Source organism: Somniosus microcephalus, chromosome 5, assembly GCF_052327205.1.
Source record: "Somniosus microcephalus isolate GS21.2 chromosome 5, FLI_Smic_1.0, whole genome shotgun sequence".
Taxonomy (NCBI): domain Eukaryota; kingdom Metazoa; phylum Chordata; class Chondrichthyes; order Squaliformes; family Somniosidae; genus Somniosus; species Somniosus microcephalus.
The window spans coordinates 73,697,000-73,721,472 of NC_140991.1; the positions used below are offsets into that span (position 1 = coordinate 73,697,000).

General features: G+C 48.5%; 1 protein-coding gene across 20 annotated transcripts in view; it reads left to right on the forward strand.

Moving 5' to 3' along the window:
* The window catches only part of nebl (nebulette), a 555,716-nt gene that overhangs the window by 387,920 nt on the left and 143,323 nt on the right, over positions 1-24,473 (forward strand). For 16 of the 20 annotated variants that reach the window (XM_085987820.1, XM_085987817.1, XM_085987818.1 and 13 more), the window contains one exon: positions 4,135-4,245. The exons of 3 other annotated variants lie outside the window; for them this stretch is intronic. In XM_085987820.1, the coding sequence (XP_085843946.1) occupies positions 4,135-4,245 (111 nt within the window). Of the gene's footprint in view, positions 1-4,134; positions 4,246-17,930; positions 18,015-24,473 lie in introns of those variants that run through there. One more of the 20 variants, XM_085987827.1, reaches the window with a different exon arrangement.

Consider the following 24,473-nt stretch of genomic DNA (forward strand, 5'->3'; position numbering starts at 1 on the left):
TGGTTCTGCTAGTGGCTATCCCCTTCGAGAGCAAGAACTGGCGCAGCTCGTCACTCATCCCCTATCGCTGTGTATGTAGTTCGGCATGCCAAACATGCAGAATAGATTACAGAGACACTTGATGACCGTGGCACTGGTCATGTCTGGGCAGGGAATGGCGAAGGGGAAGCGGGAATATTCATCAATGATATTGAGGAAGTATACGTTACGGTCGGCAGAGGGAAGGGGTCCCTTGAAGTCCAGACTTAGGCGCTCGAATGGCCGTGTGGCTTTGATAAGGTGTGCACGGTCAGGCCTGTAGAAACGAGGCTTGCATTCCGCACAGATGCGGCAGGCTCTGGTCATTGCCCTGACCTCCTCGATGGAGTGGGGCAGATTGCGGGACTTTATAAAATGGTATAGCCAGGTGACCCCTGGGTGACAGAGGTCGTTGTGGAGACCCTGTAATTTGTCCGTATGAATGCTGGCACACATTCCCCGCGATAGGGTGTCTGGGGGTTCACTAAGGGCTCCCGGCCTGTACATAATATCATAGTCGAACGTGGATAGTTCGATCCTCCACCTGAGTATTTTGTCATTCTTGATTTTCCCCCTTTGTTATTAAACATGAAAGCCACCGACCGCTGGTCGGTGAGCAGGGTGAAACGTTTGCCGGCTAGGTAGTGTCTCCAGTGCCGCACTACCTCCACTATAGCCTGTGCCTCCTTCTCGACAGAAGAGTGCCTGATTTCAGGTCCCTGAAGGGTTCGGGAGAAGAAGGCCACAGGTCTCCCAGCCTGATTGAGGGTCGCAGCTAAGGCAAAGTCTGACGCATCGCTTTCGACTTGAAAGGGAATGCATTCATCCACTGCACACACTGCAGCCCTTTCAATGTCCTGTTTAATACTGGTGAAAGCCTCCCGAGCTTCAGCTGATAGTGGGAAGGACGTCGATTTAATGAGGGGTCGGGCCTTATCAGAGTAATTGGGCACCCATTGGGCATAATACGAAAAAAATCCCAGGCACCTTTTTAAAGCTTTGGGATTGTGTGGCAGGGGCAGTTCCTTTAGGGGGCATAATCGGTCAGGGTCCAGTCCAATTACCCCATCTTCCACCACACAGCCGAGGATACAGAGACGGGTTGTGTTGAAGACACATTTGTCTTCGTTGTAGGTTAGATTCAGCTTTAGGGCAGTTTTTAAAAATCTCGCAAGATTTAGATCGTGGTCTTGCTGGTTGTGCCCGCAGATAGTGACATTGTCCAGATAGGGGTCGGTAGCTTGTAGTTTATTCTCGTCAACCATGCGGTCCATCTCACGTTGGAAGACCGAGACCCCATTTGTTACCCCGAAGGGCACTCTGAAAAAATGGTAGAGGCGCCCGTTCGCCTCGAAGGCGGTGTATGGGCGGTCCTCCGTTCTAATGGGGAGCTGGTGATACGCAGATTTGAGGTCGATAGTCGAGAAGACTCGGTATTGCGCAATCTGGTTGACCATTTCTGATATGCGGGGTAAAGGGTAGGCGTCCAGCTGGGTATAAATATTAACAGTCTGGCTGTAGTCAATTACCATCCGTTTCTTTTCGCTATTTTTAACTATGACTACTTGGGCACGCCACGGGCTGGTACTGCATTCAATAATGTCTTCCCGCAGGAGTCTGTCCACTTCCGCCTTGATAAAGTGTCTGTCTTCCAGACTGTACCGTCTACTTTTGGTCGCTATGGGCCTACAGTTCGGAGCGAGATTAGCGAATAAAGAGGGCAGGCTGATTTTTAAGGTTGATAGGCCACAGACTGTGAGTGGCGGCTGGGACCCGCCATATGCTAGCGTGACACTTTCGTGGTGGCACTGGAAGTCCAGGCCCAAGATTACATTAACACAGAGTTCTGGCATCACGAGGAGTTTAAAATCCTTGTAGTCCGTGCCTTTTACAGTCAGTGTTACCACAAAGTAGCCCAAAATGTCCGAAGTGTGGGGCTTAGCAGCCATAGCAATTCTGCTCCGTGTAGGGGTTACCGTTAATGAGTGCCGCCGTACCAGGCTAGGGTGGATAAAACTCTCGGTACTCCCACAGTCAATTAAACATTTCGTTAAATTCCCGTTTACCTGTATGTCCATCATGGATTTTGTCAACGGGTGTGGCCTGGATTGATCCACCGTGATCGAAGCCACTGTTGGGCCCTGGGCGGCCGTTGAGTCGGGAAAAGATGGCGGATCCCAAGATGGCGGCCCGCACAGCACGCACGAGGCGGTGACGGAGTTGGAAATCAGATTCCCCCTGCAGACTTTGCTAAAATGCCCCTTTTTCTTACATTTGAAGCATGTAGCGTCCTTCACTGGGCATCGTTGTCTGGGGTGCTTGGCCTGGCCGCAGAAGTAGCATTTCGGGCCTCGAGACATTGCCACTGTCGTAGAACTCCTGGGTGAACTTCTGTGTGGGGACTCCGGCGGCGTAGAGCTGGTCTGAGACCTGGATGGGGAAGATGGCTGATTTCAAGATGGCGGCCCCTTCGGCGCGCACAAGGCGGTGAGGGCCGCATGGCCGGAAGAATAAGAGTCAGCGTTTCTCTGGGCCACGTCCAGCGATCGCGCAGTGGCCACTGCCTTTTTTAAGCCCAGGACCACCTCCTCCAGCAGTCTCTGCCGGATATAATTCGATTTGAGGCCCGTGATGAAGGAATCGCGGACCAATTCGTCAGAGTACGCGTTGGCCGTCACGGCCTTGCAGTTACAGTCCCGGACCAGGTCCTTTAGGCCCTGTAAGAAATCGTCCATTGATTCCTCTGGTCGCTGCCTGCATGTAGCCAGCAGATGTCTGGCGTACACTTCGTTTACCGGCCTCTGGTATTGGGCCTTCAGGATAGTGATGGCCTCCGTGTAAGAGGTGGTGTCCCGGATGAACGAATAAATCCGATGACTCACGCGCGTAGTCAGTAGACTCAGTTTATCTACCTCGCTAGCGGATGAGGCCCCCGCGAAGAGGTCGAAGCATTTGAGCCAGTGTCCAAATTGATTTGATGCTTCAGCAGAATGTGGATCCTGTGGTAAACCACTGTCGTTCACTGTGTTCACTATTGTTGTTGTTGTTGTCGTCGTTCACTCTTGTTTCACTGTTATGCCTGACTATGCCTCAGCTGACTCCGCCCCTGGCTACCTGGTATAAGGACGGCCGCATGGCAGCTCTCTGGCATTCGGTCGTCCACTAGAGGCATAGTCCTGATCTGTTTGAAGTGCAATTCAGTAGTTAATAAAAGCCTGTCGTTCTGAACTCTGCTCAGCCTTTTATTAGAATTGATAGCGCATCAGATCCAAGTCCAGACGCTCTGGTTTTAGGAGTCGATCCATCCTAGTATTCTTTAGTGATTAAAATTGATGGGCCTTCAATAACCACAAAACTATAAGTTATAGACTTAAACAAGTTGGCTTTTAATCACTTAAGATCAGAGCTAACATCTCAACACGCCGACTGGTTCACAGGAATGAGTCATACAGAGCCTGGGATCTTTATGTAAGAGAAGTCAGGGGCAGAGCCAAGAGCCAAGACCTGGAACCTCCCAGGTTAGTCGGGAAAGAGGAAGTGAAACGATACACAGTGGGGGAGGGTAATATACATGAGTGCAAAACGAATACAGGATCAAGACAAACAGATTTCATTACAAGGCATTAATAATAATTCCATGCAGTAAAATTGCACTTTTTACCAAAAGTTAAGGTAAGTGTTTGAGGTCTTTTACTGCACTAAATGAAATAATTTGCTGGAATTGATGCTGACACACTTCACTTCGGGAAAAATAAAATTGAGCTCAGAATTATGCACCAGACCATAGCAGTGTGACTCAAGAATATAGTGCATTCTGGAACTGGTGCGACTATAACGACTAGCTAGATGATCTTCTTGTTCGTTAATATTCATCTGAAGACTCACATTAAATTAAAATATAATTGTAACATTTTGCATCCCAATTTTGTTCATTACTTTATCCAATTGTAAAACATATAACCTTTATAACGCTGCTGCATATTGAATGTGATTTAAAGTGTAAACAATCTGAAATGGGGAAAAAAGGGAACAGGAATTTTTCTAATGTAAGCATTATTGCAGTATTTTAACCCTGGCTAGAGTCTAATAAGGTGTTTATTTTTCTTATTTTATTAGAAACAATATAAGCAGAAATATGATGCAGAGAAAGGAAAATCTAATTATTCTAACATGAAAGAGCCGCCAGATGTTAAACATGCGATGGAAGTCAATAAGCATCAAAGTGATGTAAGTGAAGTGTCTGTCTTTTGTTCGGGCTATGTCATTTTCATAGGTGTATTCAGGTATTATTTTGGCAGAAAAACTGGTATTTGATAAAGAAAGGAAGTTCCAGTTTTGTACTTGGAAGTAAAAGATAGATTTGTACTTTATCGCATGTCTCATATATTCCAAAGCATACACATACAATGGAGTAATTGCACACTGGCTCACTAATGTCCTTTAGGGAAGAAAATCTGCCGTCCTTACCCAATCCGGCCTATATTTGACTCCAGATGCATAGACTGCCCTTTGAATTGGTCTAGCAAGCCACTCATTTGTACCATGCCGCTACGACAAAGAATAATAAGAATAAAACCGGACGGAGCACCTGGCATTGACCTAGGCATCGGATTCAGACACGACAAAGGCACACCCAGCCCAGTCGACCCTCCAAAGTTGTTCTCACTAACATCTGGGTGACTTGTGCCAAAATTGGAAGAGCTGTCCCACAGACTAGTCAAGCAACAGCCTGACATAGTCATACTCACAGAATCATACCTTTCAACCAATGTCCCAGACTCCTCCATCACCATCCCTGGGTATGTCCTGTCCCACCGGCAGGACAGACCCACTAAAGGTGGCAGCACAGTGGTATCAGTTGGGAGGGAGTGGCCCCAGGAGTCCTCAACATTGGCTCTGGACCCCATGAAGTCTCATGGCATTAGGTCAAACATGGGCAAGGACATCGAAACATAGAAGATAGGAGCAGGAGTAGGCCATTCGACCCCTTGAGCTTGCTCCGCCATTCAATGCGATCATGGCTGATCATCCAAATTCAGTACCCTGTCCCTGCTTTCTCCCCATACCCCTTGATCCCTTTAGCCTTAAGAAATATATCCAACTCCTTCTTGAGTATATTTAATGTATTGGCCTCTACTGCCTTCTGTGGTAGAGAATTCCACAGGTTCACCACTCTCTGGGTGAAGAAATTCCTCCTCATTTCTGTCCTAAATGGCCCACCCCTTATCCTTAGACTGTGACCCCTGGTTCTGGACTCCCCGACCATTGGGAACAACCTTCCTGCATCTAGTCTGTCAAGTCCTGTCAGAATTTTATAAGTTTCAATGAGATCCCCTCTCATTCTTCTAAACTCCAGCGAGTACAAGCCCAATCGACCCAATCTCTCCTCATACGTCATTCCTGCCATCCCAGGTATCAGCCTGGTGAATCTTCGCTGAACTCCTTCCATGGCAGGAACATCCTTCCTCAGTTAAGGCGACCAAAACTGCACACAATACTCAAGATGTGGTCTCACCAAGGCCCTGTATAACTGCAGCAGGACATCCTTGTTCCTGTACTCAAACCCTCTCGCTACGAAGGCCAACATGCCATTTGCCTTCTTAACCGCCTGCTGCACCTGCATGCTTACCTTCAGCGACTGGTGCACAAGGACACCCAGGTCTCGTTGCACTTCCCCTTCTCCCAACCTATTGCCATTCAGATAATAATCTGCCTTCCTGTTTTTGCCACCAAAGTGGATAACCTCACATTTATCCACGTTATATTGCATCTGCTATGCTTCTGCCCAATCACCCAACCTGTCCAAATCATACTGGAGTTTCTCGGCATCCTCCTCACAACACACACGCCCACCCAGCTTTGTGTCGTCTGCAGATTTGGAGATATTACATCTAGTTCCCTTGTCTAGATCATTAATATATATTGTGAATAGCTGGGGCCCAAGGACCGATCCCTGCGGTACCCCACTAGTCACTGCCTGCCACTCGGAAAAAGACCCATTTATTCCAACTCTTTGCTTTCTGTCTGCCAACCAGTTCTCTATCCAAGTCAATACCTTGCCCCCAATCCCATGTGCCTTAACTTTACATGCTAATCTCTTATGCGGGACCTTATCGAAAGCCTTCTGAAAGTCCAAATACACCACATCCACTGGTTCTCCCTTATCTATTTTACCAGTTACATCCTCAAAAATTTCCAGTAGATTAGTCAAGCACGATTTACCTTTTGTACCTTCTGCTGATTAAAACCTACTGCCCTCCCTCAGCTGATGAATCCGCACTCCTCCATGTTGAACACCACTTGGAAAAAGCACTGAGGGCAGCAAGGGTACAGAATGTACTGTGGGTGGGGGACTTCAATGTCCATCACCAAGAGTGGCTCGGTAGCACCACTACTGACTGAGCTGGCCGAGTCCTGAAGGACATAGCTGCCTACTGGGCCTGAGGCAGGTGGTAAGAGAACCAACATGAGGGAAAAACCTACTTGTCCTCGTCCTCGTCAAACTACCTATCGCAGTTGCATCCATCCATGACAGTATTGGTAGGAGTGGCCACCACACAGTCCTTGTGGTGACGAACTCCTGTCTTCATACTGAGGACAACTCCATCGTGTTGTGTGGCACTACCACCGTGCTAAATGGGATAGAATCAGAACAGATCTAGAGCTCAAAACTGAGCATCCATGAGGTGTTGTGGGCCATCAGTAGCAGCAGAACTGTAGTCCACCACAATCTGTAATCTCATGGCTCGGCATTACCATCGAGCCAGGGAACCAACCCTGGTTCAATGAGGAGCGTAGAAGAGCATGCCAGAAGCAGCACCAGGGATACCTAAAAATGACGTGCCAACCTGTTGAAGCTACAATACGGGACTACATGCATCCTAAACAGTGGAAGCAGCTAAGCGATCTCACAACCAATGGATCAAATCAAAGCTTTGCAGTCCTGCCACATCCAGTCATGAATGGTGGTGGACAATTAAACAACTAATGGGAGGAGGCGGCTCCATGAACATCCCCATCCTCAATGATGGCGGAGCCCAGCACACGAGTGCAAAAGACAAGGCTGAAGTGTTTGCAATCATCTTCAGTCAGAAGTGCTGAGTAGATGATCCATCTCGGCCTCCTCCTGAGGTCCCCACCATCACAGAAGCCAGTCTTCAGCCAACTTGATTCACTCCATGTGATATCAAGAAATGGCTGTGCACACTGGATACAACAAAGGCTTATGGGCCCTGACAATATCCCGGCTGTAGTTTTGAAGACTTGTGCTCCAGAACTAGCCGTGCCTCTAGCCAAGCTGTTACAGTACAGCTACAACACTGGCATCTATCCGACAATGTGGAAAATTGTCCAGGTATGTTCTGTCCACAAAAAGCAGGACAAATCCAATCCGGCCAATTACTGCCCCATAAGTCTACTCTCACATCAGCAAAGTGATGGAAGGGATCGTCGACAATGCTATCAAGCGACACTTACCAATAACTGGCTCACCAATGCTCAGCTTGAGTTCCGTCAGGATCACTTGGCTCCAGATCTCATTACAGCCTTGGTCGAAACATGGACAAAGGAGCTGAATTCCAGAGGTGAGGTGAGAATGACTGTCCTTGACATCAAGGCAGCATTTGACCGAGTGTGGCATCAAGGAGCCCCAGTAAAATTGAAGTCAATGGTAATCAGAAGGATAATGCTCCACTGGCTGGAGTCATACCTAGCACAAAGAAAGATGGTTGTGGTTGTTGGAGGCCATTCATCTCAGCCCCAGGACGTTGCAGGAGTTCCTCAGGGCAGTGTCCTAGGCCTAGCCATCTTCAGTTGCTTCATCAATGACCTTCCCTCAATCATAAGGAAGTGGGGACATTCACTGATGAATCCATAGGGGTAGATTTTGCCGAACCTGTCGGGAAGAAGGCGGGACTTCCCCTTTCGGGTTTTTGACCCGCCTACTTCGACGTCCGGCCAATCCGCGTGATTTTCCCTTGATTGACCTTGTTGAGCCCGCCCAGCCCAATTAAGGGCCACCCGGCAACAGGTGACGTCACAGACTGAAATTTCATCTGTCAAGAGTTATTGACAGATGAAATATCAGCGTTTCACAGCTGTTTGAAGCTGTGAAACACTGACACTCTTGAGTTCTAAGCTGAGTCATTCTGCACAGACTTGGTTAGAACTCTCACCGGCACTCAAAGCTGAAGGCTGTCACTTTTGACAGATCGCAGCCGTTCAGCTTTCAGTTCCGGCTGAGTGATACGCTCCCGATGTCTACAGGAAGAAAGGCTGTTAAGGTAAGTACAGGTAAGTAAAAGTTCTTTACACACTTTAGACACACCAAACACACTTACCTTTGCACTCATGTGTTAAGTCTGTGTGTCCCAGTTATGCTTATTATAAATCACTGGACACAGACCACAAGAATAACTTTAACAGGTCTTTACTATTCGGAGGTCAGGGCTGAACTGCCCAGCAAATCCCTACACAACACTTATATACCGGTGTGGTCACCACCGGTATTACAGTATACAGCAGCCAAGAGAAAGTAGTACATCTCTTAAGGTAGTTCTCTTAAGGTGGAACAGGTTACATACACCACAATCCTCCCTTTTTAGCTTAACAGTTATATCCCCATTTAACATAACATAATAACATATATATATACAACTTCATGCAAAACAGTTCAAAGATTCAGTCTCTGAGGAGGCCTCCTGATTCGAGTTGGATAACGCCTTTCTGGGGTCTCTGATTCTCGTTGCTGGGGTGACTCATCTAGTTGGTCTCTTATGGATTGGACATCATCATCAGGTACATTCACTTCTGAGGTAGATGCTTCAGGTTCGCTAACTTCTTCCACGGTTGTCTCTGCCGTAACCATGGGTTCGACCCTTGTTCTCGATTCTACCAGTTGGTCAGCATGACGCCGTATTACATTTTCACCAATATCTACCGTGTACATCAGGGGTCCTTGTCTGGCCCGAATTGTTCCAGATTGCCATTTCTCGTTTTTATAGTCCCGGGCTAACACTGGTTGTCCTATTTCGAAACTCCGAGTGGTCTTGTTATTTATATGCTGGAACTGTTTGTTTTCAACTTCCCTCCGCACATTTGGTTTTAACAAGTCCAACCTGGACCGCAACCTCCTGTTATAGAACATCATGGCAGGACTTTGGTTTGTCACTGCATGAGTGGCGTTTCGATATGCCAGTAGGAATTTGTCCACCTTGTGTTGTAGTGGAATCTGATCTTCGCTCATGGCCTTTATTGCTTTTTTGAACGTTTGTACAAATCTCTCGGCCAACCCGTTTGTAGCCGGATGATATGGGGCAGAGGTATAATGTTTCACCCCATTCTTCTTCATGAATTTCTGGAATTCTTCTGACACGAACTGCAGTCCGTTGTCTGAACATATTTGTTCTGGCAATCCATTTCTTGCAAATATCGTTCTTAGCACCACGATCGTCTTTTCCGAGGTAGTGGTAGTCATCTTAATCACTTCTGGCCATTTAGAATGTGCGTCCACCGCAATTAAAAACATGGAGTCCATGAATGGACCAGCAAAGTCAATATGTACACGTTGCCATGGGGTTGAAGGCCATTCCCATGGATGCAGCGGTGCAATTGGAGGTGCATTTTGCACTTTTTTGGCACCCTGAGCAGCTTTTCATCAGATCCTCTATCTGTTGGTCGATACCCGGCCACCACACATAAGCCCTAGCAAGGCTTTTCATCTTGACTCCCCCCAGATGACCTTCATGCAGTTCCTTTAGAACTCTCTCTCTTAACTTAGGAGGAATAATCACCCTTGTTCCATACATCAATGTTCCTTGACAGACGGACAGCTGTTCTCGTCTTGCTGAGAATGCCGGTAACAGTGGATCACCATGTGCTGGCCATCCCTTCACTGTCACTTCGTAGACCCGGGACAGTGTCGGGTCGTTCCTGGTTTCTCTTTCAATACTTGCATTGGTGACTGGTAAACATTCGATGATGGTCGAGTGAAATAACTCAACAGGGTCAACCGTCAGTGCCTCCTCCTCTGTAGGTAGTGGTAGGCGCGACAGCCCATCAACATTACCATGCTGCTTTGTACCTTTGAATTCAATCTGATATTGATGTGCCCCTAGGAAAAGGGACCATCTCTGGAGTCTCTGTGCTGTCATCACCGAAACACCCTTCTTAGGGTTAAAAATGGATACCAACGGCTGGTGGTCTGTCAGAAGCGTAAACTTTTGGCCCTGCAGGTAATGATTAAACTTCTTTACTCCCCACACAAGGCTGAGAGCCTCCCTATCTATCTGAGCATAGTTGCGCTCAGCGGAGGTCAATAATCTGGATGCGAACGCAACTGGCCTCTCCAGGCCATTTGGCAACTTGTGTGAGAGTACTGCCCCAATACCATATGGAGAAGCATCACAAGCCAAACGAATAGGCAGCGTTGGGTTGAAGTGAGCCAACACTTCCTCTGAGGTGATCAATGCCTTGCTTTTGCGAAAGGCCCTCTTACAGTCCTCGCTCCACTTCCATGGTACTCCCTTCTGCAAAAGAGCGTTCAGCGGGTGCAGCACCGTGGATAAATTTGGCAGAAACTTATGGTAATAGTTAATCAACCCTAGGAACGACCTCAACTGGGATACATTATCCGGAGCGGGAGCCTTCACAACAGCTTCGATCTTGTCAGGAGACTTATGAAGCCCCTCCTGGTCAATGACATGACCACAGTACGAGATCCGCTTGTGAAAGAACTCACATTTCTGGCGATTAACTCGAAGTCCATATTCTTTCAATCTGGTGAGCACCAGTTCCAAATTTGCAAGGTGTTCCTCGTCATCATCTCCTGTAATCAGAATATCGTCCAGGTAACATTGTGTGCCTGGAATTCCCTGTAATACCTGCTCCATGGCCCTCTGCCAAATTGCTGGAGCTGATGCCACTCCAAAAACCAGTCTATTATACCGGTACAAGCCTCTATGCGTGTTGATCATGAGATACTGGCGTGACTCTTCCTCAACTTCCATCTGTAAGTACGCCTGCGCCAGGTCTATCTTGGTGAAGTGTTTCCCGCCAGACAACGAAGCGAAGATATCCTCAATCCGCGGAAGCGGATACTGCACCGTGTGAAGCACCGGATTAACAGTGATCTTGAAATCTCCACAGATGCGAACCTTCCCCGGTTCCCCCGGCTTGTTGCTCGATGAACGCTTCATGACGGGGACAATGGGCGTGGCCCACTCACTCCAGTCTACCTTAGACAGTACTCCTGAACGTTCTAGCCCTTCCAGCTCAGCTTCCACAGCAGGTCGTATCGCATAAGGTACCGGTCTGGCTTTGAAAAATTTCGGGTTTGCATGTTCTTCAACCTTGATGTTTGCCGTAATTCCTCTCAGTGTTCCCAGTCCCTGTTGGAACACCTCTTTAGCATCGTCCAATATTCTGGACAATCGTTTAGGTTTGACATCTTTTTTACCGGAATCTACCGTTAGTGCTTTTAAGGAATGCCAGTCCATATTTATTTTCCTAATCCACTCCCGTCCCAGTAGTGGTGGACCTCCCTCAGGTAGCACATATAAGTCCATTCCTCGACTTTCTTTGCCCTTGTGGACCACCTTTACCTCTATCTTCCCGATGGGGTATACTCTTTGCCCTGTGTATGTTTTCAATACAATCTCTGTATCCCGTAGGGGAATATGTGGGAATAACCTTTTGTAATCTTGCTTATTCATGACCGTCAATGCCGATCCAGTGTCCAATTCCATCTTCACTTGGACTCCTGCTATCTGAAGTGTGACCCAGATTGTTTGGAGGTCTGCTTCATTACCAACATTGTGTACTCTTAGACTACCCAGTTCATTACTGCTGGAGTCTGAATTTGACTTCTGTTCGTTCGAACTGTTCTCTGTCACCTTGTGTACCTTTCTGTACTTTTCCTGCGGTGACTTTTTGTTGCTGGTCTTCTTTCCTGACCGGCATACTTTAGCTATGTGACCAAGCCTGCCACATTTTCGGCATTCCTGATTTTTGAACCAGCACTGGTTCTGATCGTGTGTTGTCTTTCCACAACGATAACATTTTACTGTACTCAAGACCATTTGATTGGTGCTGAGTTCCGGTGACCGTAGCTGCATTTCCGCAGTGCCTCTCGCTGCGGCTTCGTGCGATGCTGCAATAGTGACAGCTTTATCAAGCGTAAGATCATTCTCCTCAAGCAGTCGCTTTTGTGTTCCTTCTTTTAACAATCCACACACAAATTTATCTCTCAGCGCATCTGCTAGTCCTGTTCCAAACTGACAGTACTTTGATAGCTTACACAGTTCAATTAAAAATTCAGCGTTGCTTTCGTCTTTCAGCTGCGTTCTTCTGTAAAATTTAAATCGTTCTGCTATCATCAGCGGCGTGGGGTTTAAATGATTTTTCAGGACAGTAACAATATTCGCGAAAGTCTGATCCGCCGGTTTATTTGGTGATAGAAGGTGCTTCAGTAGCCCGTATGTCTTCGCACCCATTGAGCTTAATAAGGTTAGTGCTTTCTCATCATCTGGTACCTTATTTGCTTTACAATAAACTTCCATGCGTTCTACATACATGGTCCAATCTTCGATATCGCTATCAAAGGTATTAATGCTCCCATGTTTAGGCATCCTTGCAAGTTTTTAAATTTTTCTTTTTCTCAAAATGGCGGCTTCCCGCGCTTGTCTTCTTCCCCCGCCTACTAAAATGGCGGCTTCCCGCGCTTGGCGGTCTTTCCCGCGCTCGTCTTCTTCCCCCGCCGACTACAATGGCGGATTCCCGCGTTTGCCTTCTTCCCCCGCTGGCTGCAATGGCAATTGCCGTGCTGCTGCCGTTCTCGCCTCCCCAGCGGTTCTCAATTCCCCGACGCTGCTTTTACTCCCCCGCGGTTCCCGTGGGCATTCACGCTTCCCCTGCTGTTGCGCCTCTCAGCCCCGCATGCAGCCCGGTCCTTTACACCGGCTGCGTTTGAGTTCTCCGCGGCTCTCGTGCCTTAAGCTGCCCCAGTCGCTGCGCCACTCGGCCTCGATTGCAGCCCGGCCCTTTTTACCGGCCGTGGTCGAGTTCTCCGCCCTTTTTCCTCCGTTTTCCCTCCCCCACTCCACAGTCAACGCGGCCGACTTTCTGCTCGTGTCGCTGATCGGCTTACCCACCACCGTGGTAGAAGGGATGATCACTGCCTGTTGCTGATGGAGGGCTTCGTGGTCAGAATTTTTCTTTTTAACCCGGGTTCTCGATGCCTCCCGTGCGATGGTGCTCAGCAGGATGATGAGGGCGGATGCCTCTTCTCGACGCCCGTTCTGAGGACGAAGCTGCCTTGGATGTAAAACTGCCGCAGGGTAAGATCGGACTCGTCGCCACTGTTAAGTCTGTGTGTCCCAGTTATGCTTATTATAAATCACTGGACACAGACCACAAGAATAACTTTAACAGGTCTTTACTATTCGGAGGTCAGGGCTGAACTGCCCAGCAAATCCCTACACAACACTTATATACCGGTGTGGTCACCACCGGTATTACAGTATACAGCAGCCAAGAGAAAGTAGTACATCTCTTAAGGTAGTTCTCTTAAGGTGGAACAGGTTACATACACCACAATGCACCCATCACTCACCTGAACACCGACATCACGACCCCTCCAAGTCCTTCAACCCAACGGCCCGCCTGCTCTAACCTGGCGTGGTTTGGAGCCGTCGGGAAACCCACACGAAACCCCTCAAAATAGGGATTAGGCTAAAAACTGCCTGTTAACTACCTGTTAACAGGCAGTTAATTGGCACTAATCGCTTCCCGCCTGGTTTCGGCGGGTCCCAGTGCGGGGCGGGTACCCGCCGCCCCTGAAACTTACGTGGGGCGGGGTTTTGGGCGGGATGGTGTCAGGACCCCCAAATTCGGGATTCCCCCCCCACCCCCACATGCCTGAAACCCCGCCTGACGGCTCCCCGAAAATCTAGCCCATAGTGTTCAGTTCCAGTCGCAATTCCTCAGCTAATGAAGCAGTCCATGCCCACACGCTGATAAATGGCAAGTAGCACTTGTACCATACAAGTACCAGGCAATGACCATCTCCAACAAGAGAGAGTCTAACTACCTCCCCTTGACATTCAATGGTATTACCATCATCAAATTCCATACCATCAACATCCTGGGGGGGTCACCATTGGCTAGAAATTTAACTGGACCAGCCACACAGACATTTTGACTACAAGAGCAGGTCAGTGGCTAGGTATTCTGTGGCGAGTGACTCATCTCCTGACTCCCCAAAGGCTTTTGACCATCTACAAGGCGCAAGTCAGGAATGTGATGGAATACTCTCCACTTGCCTGGATGAGTACAGCTCCCACAACACTCAAGAAGCTCGACACCATCCAGGACAAAGCAGCCGACTTGATTGGCACCCCATCCACCACCTTAAACTTTCACTCCCTCCAGCACTGCCACAACATGGCTGCAGTGTGTACCATCTACAAGGTGGACTGCAGCAACTTGCCAAGGCTTCCTCGACAGCACCTCCCAGCCAATTCGATTCACTCCACGTGATAGCAAGAAACAGCTGAGCGCACTGGATACAGCAAAGGCTACGGGCCCCGACAACATCACGGCTATCGTGCTGAAGACTTGTGCTCCAGAACTAGCTGCGCCTCTAGCCAAGCTGCTCCAGTACAGCTACAGCACTGGCATCTATCTGACAATGTGGAAAACTGCCCAGGTATGTCCTGTCCACAAAAAGCAGGACAAATCCAATCCAGCCAATTTAGCACCCCATCAGTCTACTCTCAATCATCAGCAAAGTGATGGAATGTGGCATCAACAGTGCTATCAAGTGGCACTTACTTACCAATAACTTGCTCACTGATGCTCAGTTTGGGTTCCACCAAGACCACTCTGCTCCAGACCTCATTACTGCCTTGGTCCAAACATGGACAAAGGAGCTGAATTCCAGAGGTGAGGTGAGAGTGACTGCCCTTGACATCAAGGCAGCATTTGACTTGAGTGTGGCATTAAGGAGCCCTAATAAAACTGAAGTCAATGGGAATTGGGCGGAAAACTCTCCACTGGCTGGAGTCATACCTAGCACAGAGGAAGATGTTTTGTGGTGATTGAAGGTCAATCATCACAGCCCCAGGACATCACTGCAGGAGTTCCTCAGGGCAGTGTCCTAGGCCCAACCATCTTCAGCTGCTTCATCAATGACCTTCCCTCCAACATAAGGTCAGAAATGGGGATGTTCGCTGATGACTGCACCATGTTCAGCGCCATTCAGAACTCCTCAAATAATGAAGCAGTCCATGCTCGCATACAACAAGACCTGGATGACGTTCAGGCTTGAGCTGATAAGTGGCAGGTAACATTCGCGCCACAGAAGTGCCAGGCAATGACTATCTCCAACAAGCGAGAGTCTAACCACTGCCCCTTGACATTCAACGACATTACTATCGCCGAATTCCTCACCATCAACATCCTGGGGGGTCACCATTGACCAGAAACTTAACTGGACCAGCCACATAAATACTGTGGCAACAAGAGCAGGTCAGAGGTTAGGTATTCTGTGGCGAGTGTCTCACCTCCTGACTCCCCAAAGCCTTTCCACCATCTACAAGGCACAAGTAAGGAGTGTGAGGGAATACTCTCCACTTGCCTGGATGAGGGCAGCTCCAACAACACTCAACAAGCTCGACACCATCCAGGACACAGCAGCCCGCTTGATTGGCACCCCGTCTACCATCTTGAACATTCACTCCCTCCACCATCAGCGTACCGTGGCTGCAGTGTGTACCATCTACAAGATGCACTGCAGCAACTCGCCAAGGCTTCTTTGGCAGCACCTCCCAAACCCGTGACCTCTTCCACCTAGAAGGACAAGGGCAGCAGGCGCATGGGAACACCTCCACCTCCAAGTTCCCCTCCAAGTCACACACCATCCTGACTTAGAAATATATTGCTGTTCCTTCATCGTCGCTGGGTCAAAATCCTGGAACTCTCTATCAAACGGTACTGTAGGAGCACCTTCACCACACAGAGTGCAGCAGTTCAAGAAGGCAGCTCACCACCATCTTCTCAAGGGCAGTTAGGGTTGGGCAATAAATGCTGGACTTGCCAGCAACATCCTCATCCCTTGAATGAATTAAAAAAAATATAGCAATATCTCACAAGCAGTCCCAAATAATTAAATCAATCTGTTGGTTGTGGGAGGAATGTTGGATAGGATAGCAGGAGAGGGCCCTCTTCTTTGATTAATTCACAGGACCTTTAACATCACCCTGAACTAGCAGAACAGCCAGACTGATCTCTTCTTAACATCTCATCCAAAGGACATAACCTCTGACAATGAGGAACAACTTCAGTATAGTGCAACCACTGAACCAAACAGGTGCTTATACTGTATTGGGCTTTTCTTTTTTTACTTTAGGTATTTAAAAAAAAAAAGTTTTGCAATGCTTTCTTTAAAATACATAGATCTACTTATTCATAAAGGAAATATAATGATTTTATACTTGAATTGGATAGGTTCTACAAATACGGTAAATTTAATTTTAGCCTGATATACATTTGTAAATAATTACATTACGAGATCCAGATATGGGCGTAAGAGCTAAATGCAAGAGGAGAGGCAAGAGCAACTTGTATAGTGTTTTTCATAACCTAGGGATGTCCCAAAGCACCTCACAGCTAATGAATTACATTTGAAGTAATGTAGAAGTCATTTTGTGCACATTAAGGTCCCACAAACAGCAATGGATTGACCAGTTAGTCTGTTGTGGTGTTAGCTGGCCGATGGATGTTGGTGAGGACACTGGGAGAATGCCTTGTTCTTCTTCCAAAACATGGAATGGGAGCTTTAACATTCACCTGAACAGCTGGACGAATGCTTGGCTTAACGCCTCATCTGAACGACAAATCTCTTTTTTTTGTAAAATTGAGAAAGGAATATTGGCCAAGACACTCAGCTTCTTTGAATAGTATCAGGAGACCTTTAACATCTACCTGAACAGCTAACAGGCAGATGCGATCTTGCTTTTGTCTCATATGAAGGATGGCACCTCCACCAATGTAGCACTCCCTCAGTACTGCACTGGTATGTTTCGAGGCGGCAGAGCCTTGGTCGATAGATCATGTCATGAGCATTGATCAGTAAACTTACAGGTTTAGGGTGTCTGGACCCAGCCCAGTCACAATGATGGCTCCACATTTTGCACAATACAGTAGTACACACGATGATGGTTTATGCTGTGCCACATTTTCTCTCTCACTGGCAGTAAACAATCCGAGCCAGTATTACTTAAGGCAACAAATGTGGGTGTTACTGTTAATGGAATGCACAAGGTCTTTGTTTTTCCTGAGCTGTTTGCCACTTAAGCTTTCGTGTTAATTAAATGAACTTTCAGCTGATCTCAATAATGTCAGCATTTGATCCTCAGCAAACACAAGCAACCTACACTTGAGAGATGCAATCAAATGCATGTGGCAGCTGTTTCCGGGGGGGTGCGGAGAGGAGAGAAAAGAGGAGGTGGGCATATCATTTGCAGCAGATTTATTAGCTTCTGTGGAGTTTCTTGATTATTAATGAATGGAAAATCACACATACATTTAGACAAAGCAAACAAATTTTGGTTGATTTTATGTGCTAATTTACAGAAGAATTTAGAGTAGAGTCACTAGTTATCTTGACCTTACCTGCATTATTTAGAATTATAGTCAGTAGTTAGCTGAGCCTTGCCTGTATCTGTGATGTTGACAGTGGCTCTGAACATGTGTACAACTGAATATTTTACATTTCTACCTAGAGATTCCTCTGGCATTAGAGGGGTACAGTGTACCTTTCTGTGTAACTGACTAACTACAAGAGCAATGACTTGTATTTTTACTTGTTTTCTCAGGGATATTTAATTGTTTCGCCAGAGCCCCAAGTGTAATTGATTAAACATATGTAGAGCAATGTGCATTTACAGAATGCAGTTGCTTTATACGGTTAGAAAGGATATCGTTCCATGAACGTACAGGTATTACATGATGTGACATTTTTCACATCCTCCCATGACTCCTTTATTTTGTTTGTCATTTCTATCATGGAGATATTGGATAAATACTTGAAGGGGGGGAAATTTGCTGAGCTATGGAGAAAGAGCAGGGGAGTGGGACTAATTGGATAACTCTTTTAAAGAGCCAACAATGGCATGATGGGCCAAATGGCCTCCTTTCTGTGCTGTATCATTCTTTGACAGAAACCCGAGTCTACAGCAGTGCCCAGTGGGACTTTTTTAATATGGTGTTTAACTGTCAGTGCTGACTCCTATTCGAAATTTGTACAATCCCATAGAGGAAAATTATAGTAAGATCAATAGGTTCCACAGAACCTGTGGCATTTTAAACATTTATTTTTTAGTTGGTTTGACTGATGCAGGTGTATATCATAGGCCTCAGAAGGCCAACCATAACTTAATTTTGTGAAGGGCACAGATTAATCACTAGCTTTGAGCAAATAAATAGCTCTTTGGTGTGTGCCATCCGTAGCTACAAAAACAGACAAATAAGGGATGCTCTTAAATCTCCAGTTTCTATTCTTTGGAAATGTTCTTATTTTAACAAGAGATGATTTCCAGTATAATGTTTATATCTCTCATGTCCTGAACTTGTGTCTAAAATATAAGGCCTAATTAAAAAAATTGTACGGGTAGGTTTCCATTGTTAACTTTTGCCTAATTGGACAGCTATGTAGCAGGTTTTGTGCCCGCACAGCCAATCCTGTCAGAATTTCTGGAGCTTTCTATTGCTAACCTTTTTGTAGTCGGAAAGCTGGTGATTTCCGCCTTGACAATTTCAATTGACTCAGCACCCGCAGCCTTTTGGGAGAGAGTCCCAGATTTCCAAAATCTATTGTGTAAAGAAGTGCTTTTTGATTTTACTCTTAACTGGCATAATTACATAGAAACATAGAAGATAGGAGCAGGAGTAGGCCATTTGGCCCCTCAAGCCTGTTTCACCATTTAATGAGATCATGGCTGATCATCCAATTTCAGTACCCTGTCCCTGCTTTCTCCTCATATCCCTTGATCCCTTTAGCCTTAAGAAATATATCTATCTCCTTCTTGAATATATTTATTGGCCCAGTAATTCCTTTCCAAACGCGTGAGTACGGTCGGGGTACTCACGTGTCTGGCCGGAGGAAATGCCGGTTTTCAGCATGCACAGCGCATGCGGGGAAAACCGGCATTTCCTGTCCTCTGAACGAAGGGGTTCAGAGGCAGAACGCGCGCGACGGCACAGGCAGCGCGTGCGCAGTAAAATTCCTTTTTTTTTTCCAGAGTTGTGCGCGTGTAAAGGCCTCCGGTCTTTACGCGTGGAAAAACAAGACGTAAGTATTTAGTTTTTCAGGTAAGTGGGCTTTTAGTACAATGTAGAAATTTTTTTTCCACATGTTTGTTATTTTTAAAGAATTTACAGGATGGTAAGTTTAGTTTTAGACCCTATTTTTAAAAAATTTATTTTTTTCAAAAAATTGATTAATTGTTTAAAACATTTTTTAAAACTTATTTATAGTTATTATAATCAGTGGGATGTTTTTTAAAATTTTATTTAAAGTTTAACTAGTGTTTTGGGCCCCCATAGTTTTCATGAGTTTGACAGTCTTTACTATCAAACTCATGAATGAGTTTCCCCTCCCCTGATTGGCTGCAGAGTGCTCACCTGATCCCAGCCGGCACATCGCACTAAGTACGCCGCTGGATCAGGTAAGCACTGTGCGCCAACATCTGAACCGGGCCAGTGACAGGAAATCCACTGCGGGCCAGGTTTCAGATGTCGGCGCGCCGGGTAAGTGCACATCGGGGGCTTGCACGTGTGGCAAGCCCCCGACACCAAGTTCTGGGCCAATGAATTGGCCTCAACTGCTTTCTGTGGTAGAGAATTCCACAGGTTCACCACTCTCTGGGTGAAGAAATTCCTCCTCATCTCAGTCCTAAATGGCTTACCCCTTATCCTTAGACTGTGACCCCTGGTAATGGACTCCCCCGCCATCGTGAACATCCTTCCTGCATCTAGTCTGTCTAGTCCTGTTTGAATTTTATAAGTTTCAATGAGATCCCCTCTCATTCTTCTAAACTCTAGCGAATACAAGCCCAATCGACCCAATCTCTCTCCATATTTTAAGATTATGTCCCCTTGTTCTGAATTTCTCCACCAGAGAAAATAGTTTTTCTGTATCTAACTCATCATATTCCTTTATCATTTCAAACACCTCAATTAGATCACCCCTCAACCTTCTAAACTCAAGTGACTATAAATCAAGTTTATGCAGCCTGTCCTCAGCACTTAATATTTTAAGCCCCAGTATCATTCTTGTGAATCTGCACTGTACCTGCTCGAAGGCCAGATGTGTAGATTAGGGTTTCCTGAGGGGTGGCTAGATTTCCAAAGTTAATAATAAAATATTTTAACTGCCATTATCGGTTAACTCGTACTGCAATCATTCTTTCAAATTGCATTGAACAGTGTGTTTTCATTGTTTGCTTTTTAATACAATTTCCTAGTCACTCTAGCACACTAATTGCTATGTTTTAAACAGATACTTACTCCGTAGTTTCTTGTGGAAATCAGGTTCAAATTATTTTTTTACTTTTTTGAAACAATCTTATTGCTATATTTACGTCTGAATACATATATTTCAAAAAAACGACACTTGGGGTGGGCTTTTGAGTAGGATAGTGGAATGAAAGCCTTAGGCCCCCAAGCAGCTGCTGTGATTGGAAACTATGGCCTAGAAATTCAGTTGGCTGCGCCAGGCGCTAACGCCAAAAAAGGGCTATATTTCCGTCGATAAAGCCTTAGCGCCGGAATGCAGACCGATCTGCGCCGACGCCCAAATTCATTTGAGATTTAGCACCGGCGCAAAGTGTTAGCACCCGCTCGGGTGCGCGCGCAGCTTATGACGTCATATCCTCGCGCAACGCTGTTTTAGCGCCCCAACCCGGAAATTGAGTGGCGCCCGCCCAATGTGGGCGTGGCGCTATTAGGAATTGTAAAATGGAACGTTGCAGAGGCCCTGTGGGCCTCGGGGAGCGCAAATTAAAGGGCACCTCCACTGACCTATAAAGCCCAGCCATTTTGCTGCAATGACTTCACTGCTTTGGATTTCTACACAGAGACCAAGGGACAGAGATTCCAGATTTGGGACAAGATAGGAGAGGTCTTTCTGGCTTCTGGCCAGTGCTTTGACATTTGACTCTTGCTGATTTCACTGTTGCGACCTTGATTATGGGGGCTGCATGGGGGGCCAACATTGAGTTGCAGCATTATGTGCGGAGGGCCCGCAGACGCTGTGAGAGACGAGCAGCCATGCGTAGACACAGAAGGGCCATCAGGCGTCGCCAACGTAGGCCTTACGCACCCAGGCAATACCGGCAGCAGGTGTCCTATGTCACCATGTCTGCGGCACTTTGTGTAAAGAGGCTGCGCTTCAGAAGGGAGGTGGTTGGAGAGATCTGCCAGCTGCTTCACGCAGATTTGCAGCTACAGCTCATGTCCAGGACGTCTCTCTCGGTGGAAGTGAAGGTCACGGTGGCTCTCAGCTTTTATGCAAGCGGCTCGTTCCAAGCCGCTGCTGGGGATATCGCGAACATCTCCCAGTTCGCCGTACATCGCTGCATCCGGCAGGTCACTGATGCACTGTTCGCGAGGAGACACCAGTTCATCTCCTTCCCCATGACCCAACAGAGGCAGCAGCAGCGTGCAGTGGGATTTGGCAGGATCGCGGGCTTCCCCATGGTGCAGGGCGCCATTGACTGCACGCATGTGGCTATGCGGGCACCTATAGACAATCCCGAGGTTTACCGCAACCGCAAGGGCTACCATTCCCTCAATGTGCAGCTGGTGTGTGACCACAGGCAGCGCATCCTAGCTGTAAATGCCCGCTTCCCAGGAAGCAGCCACGATGCTTTTATCCTGCGCCAGACTACTGTGGCTGACATGTTCCAGGCACAGCCTCCACCAAGGGGATGGCTTATCGGGGACAAGGGCTACCCTTTGTGCACATGGCTCATGACCCCGCTCCGCGCGCCCAGGACCCCAGCGGAGGACTCATACAACGAAAGCCATCAAGCAACAAGGAACGTCATAGAGCAAACCATAGGCGTCCTCAAGCAACGCTTCCGCTGCCTGGATCGCTCCGGCGGCTCTCTACAGTATTCGCCGGATAGAGTGTCCCAGTTCGTCGTCGTGTGCTGCATGCTGCACAACCTGGCTATCCGCCGGACGCAGGCACTGCCACCTGACATTGCACCACCACCTGAGGAGGACGAGCAGGAGGACCATCAGGAGGAAGAGGGGGAGGAGGAGGAGGAGCAGGCCAGGAGGGGGCCAGAAGGCCCAAGGGCCGTACGCCGGGGGCTTATTGCTCGACACTTCTAGGCCCGCTGTGAGGGAATGGCCTGTGGGAATGAGCGCACCTGAAGGCAGCCGCTCCGGAAGCCGTCAGCCGGTTAACGCAGCAAACACTTGAAACATGACACCTGGACAAGCTGAATAAATAAAAACCTTTATTTAACAAACTGAGGCCCCTTCCCACATGAAACTCAAAAACACAGAACACACCCAAAAAACAGTCACAAACATATGTCACTCCCCCAACCTGGGGAGGACTAACAAAAGTTGGCCATCCACATGGCCTTCAACATTGGCCGTAACAAAAAAAGGGCCCCCCTCGCCAACAGAAAGACCCCCATAAAAACACAAAATGCCTTCAATTTCGGCCATCCACAAAAATCAGCCCCCAAAACACAATCCCCCCCCATATATACAATGCCGCAGAGACCACACTCTAGCGGCTGTGCCGAGAGGGCGAGTCCTTAGAGAGCCTTCCCCGGCCCCTGCCCGGCCTGCTGCTCCGCCTCAACGTGGGCCCTGTGGCGGCCTCAAGGCTGGGGGAAGGCTCATGAGGGCCCCCATGCGTCGCGACAGATGCCCTTGGGGGTCGGCCAACACGACGCACGTCCCGGGAGGGGCCGGCTGCTGACTGGTTCGGCTGTGGCTGGCCAGCATCAGTGGCAGCAGCAGCTCCTCGCACCCTGGCTGGGGGAGTGGCAGTGTCGGATGCTCCAAGGGGGGCAAGCTGGCTGCTGCCAGGCGCGCGAGGCTCAGCAGACACAGTGGCAGTCGTCCGGCCTGGCAGTTCAGCTGGCGCAGCTATGTGCTGGAGGCCAGCCCGCTGTGTTGCAGCAGGGCAGCGGGTGCGGGTGCGACGCCTCTGCGTCAAAGCGAGTGTGGCAGAAGTCAGTGACCGCACTGCCCGGGTATGTGCCTCCAGCTGCTGTGACAGTGTGTCGAAGGAACCACCTCTCTGGCGACTCTCCTCCTGCAGTGCCGCGAGTAGATCGACCCCCCTGGCGTGCGCTGCGGCCAGTTGCTCCACCCCCCTGGCCTGTGATTGGCCGAATGCTGCCACACTCTGAGCCAGGGACTCGATGGCGTGCGGCATCTGCTGCACAACCCCCATGAACTCATGGTGGCGCCGGTCAAACGCCACCGAGATCTCTTGCAGGAGGCGCACCTCCTGGCCGAGGCCACTCTCCGGACTGGAGAGAGGACTCTGCAGCTGGGGAGAAGCCGGCCGAGCCGGCCGACCCCTGCCGCCTGCCTGGACCCCACTGCAAGCAGGATCTGCCCTCCCCTGCAACACCTCCCCCTGGCTCTCCTGCATGCCAGACGTCCCCCCTTCATTGCCATCCCCTGGCACGGCTGAGGGCTTGCCCGATGGCCCGGCTTCCTCCTCGTCCTGGACGTCCTCCTCCTCCAAGGGCCTGGCACCCGGCGCCTCAGGGACCACCTCCTCCTCAGCAGCTGAAAGCAGGAAGGCACAAGAGTAGCTTTAAAGTGAGGACAGGGCGTCAGCGAGGGACGCCTGAGCGGTGGCATTATGCGCATTTGTCCGTCAGTGGGAAAGGATTTAGATCGGAAGCACTAGGGCAACGAGAGAGCTGCAAGCGGTCATCTCCTTACCAGTGGCTCCCAGCACAGGGTCCGCATCCCCGATGGCTACAGGGCCAGTCACCCGGGGACGCAGGAGTCCAGCGACGCTCTCCTCCAGAGCACTTAGAGCCTGGTAGTGGGGCCGTCCACCACCGGTCTCCAGCCGGCTGCGCGCATTTCTTGCCAGCTTGGCCTGCAAGAGAAAAGACGGACTCTAAGTACAGTGTGGTGCCCTGTTGCTGTGTGTACTGCCTCCCATGGTGGAATAGCCTGGCCAGTGTGGTCAGTGCAGAAAGTGCTGCTGATGATCATGCCAGTGGCATTGCTGCATGAGGAGGGCTGCCCATTATGCCTTTGAGGTCCCTTTGCCCACAGTGTGAGGCTCACATGCAAGGATGAGGAGGACAGTGGAAAGGGTACTCACCTTCACCAGCCGACAGAGGTCATTGAACTTTTTGCGGCACTGGTCCGCAGTCCTGGGCACATCTGAGTTTGAGGAG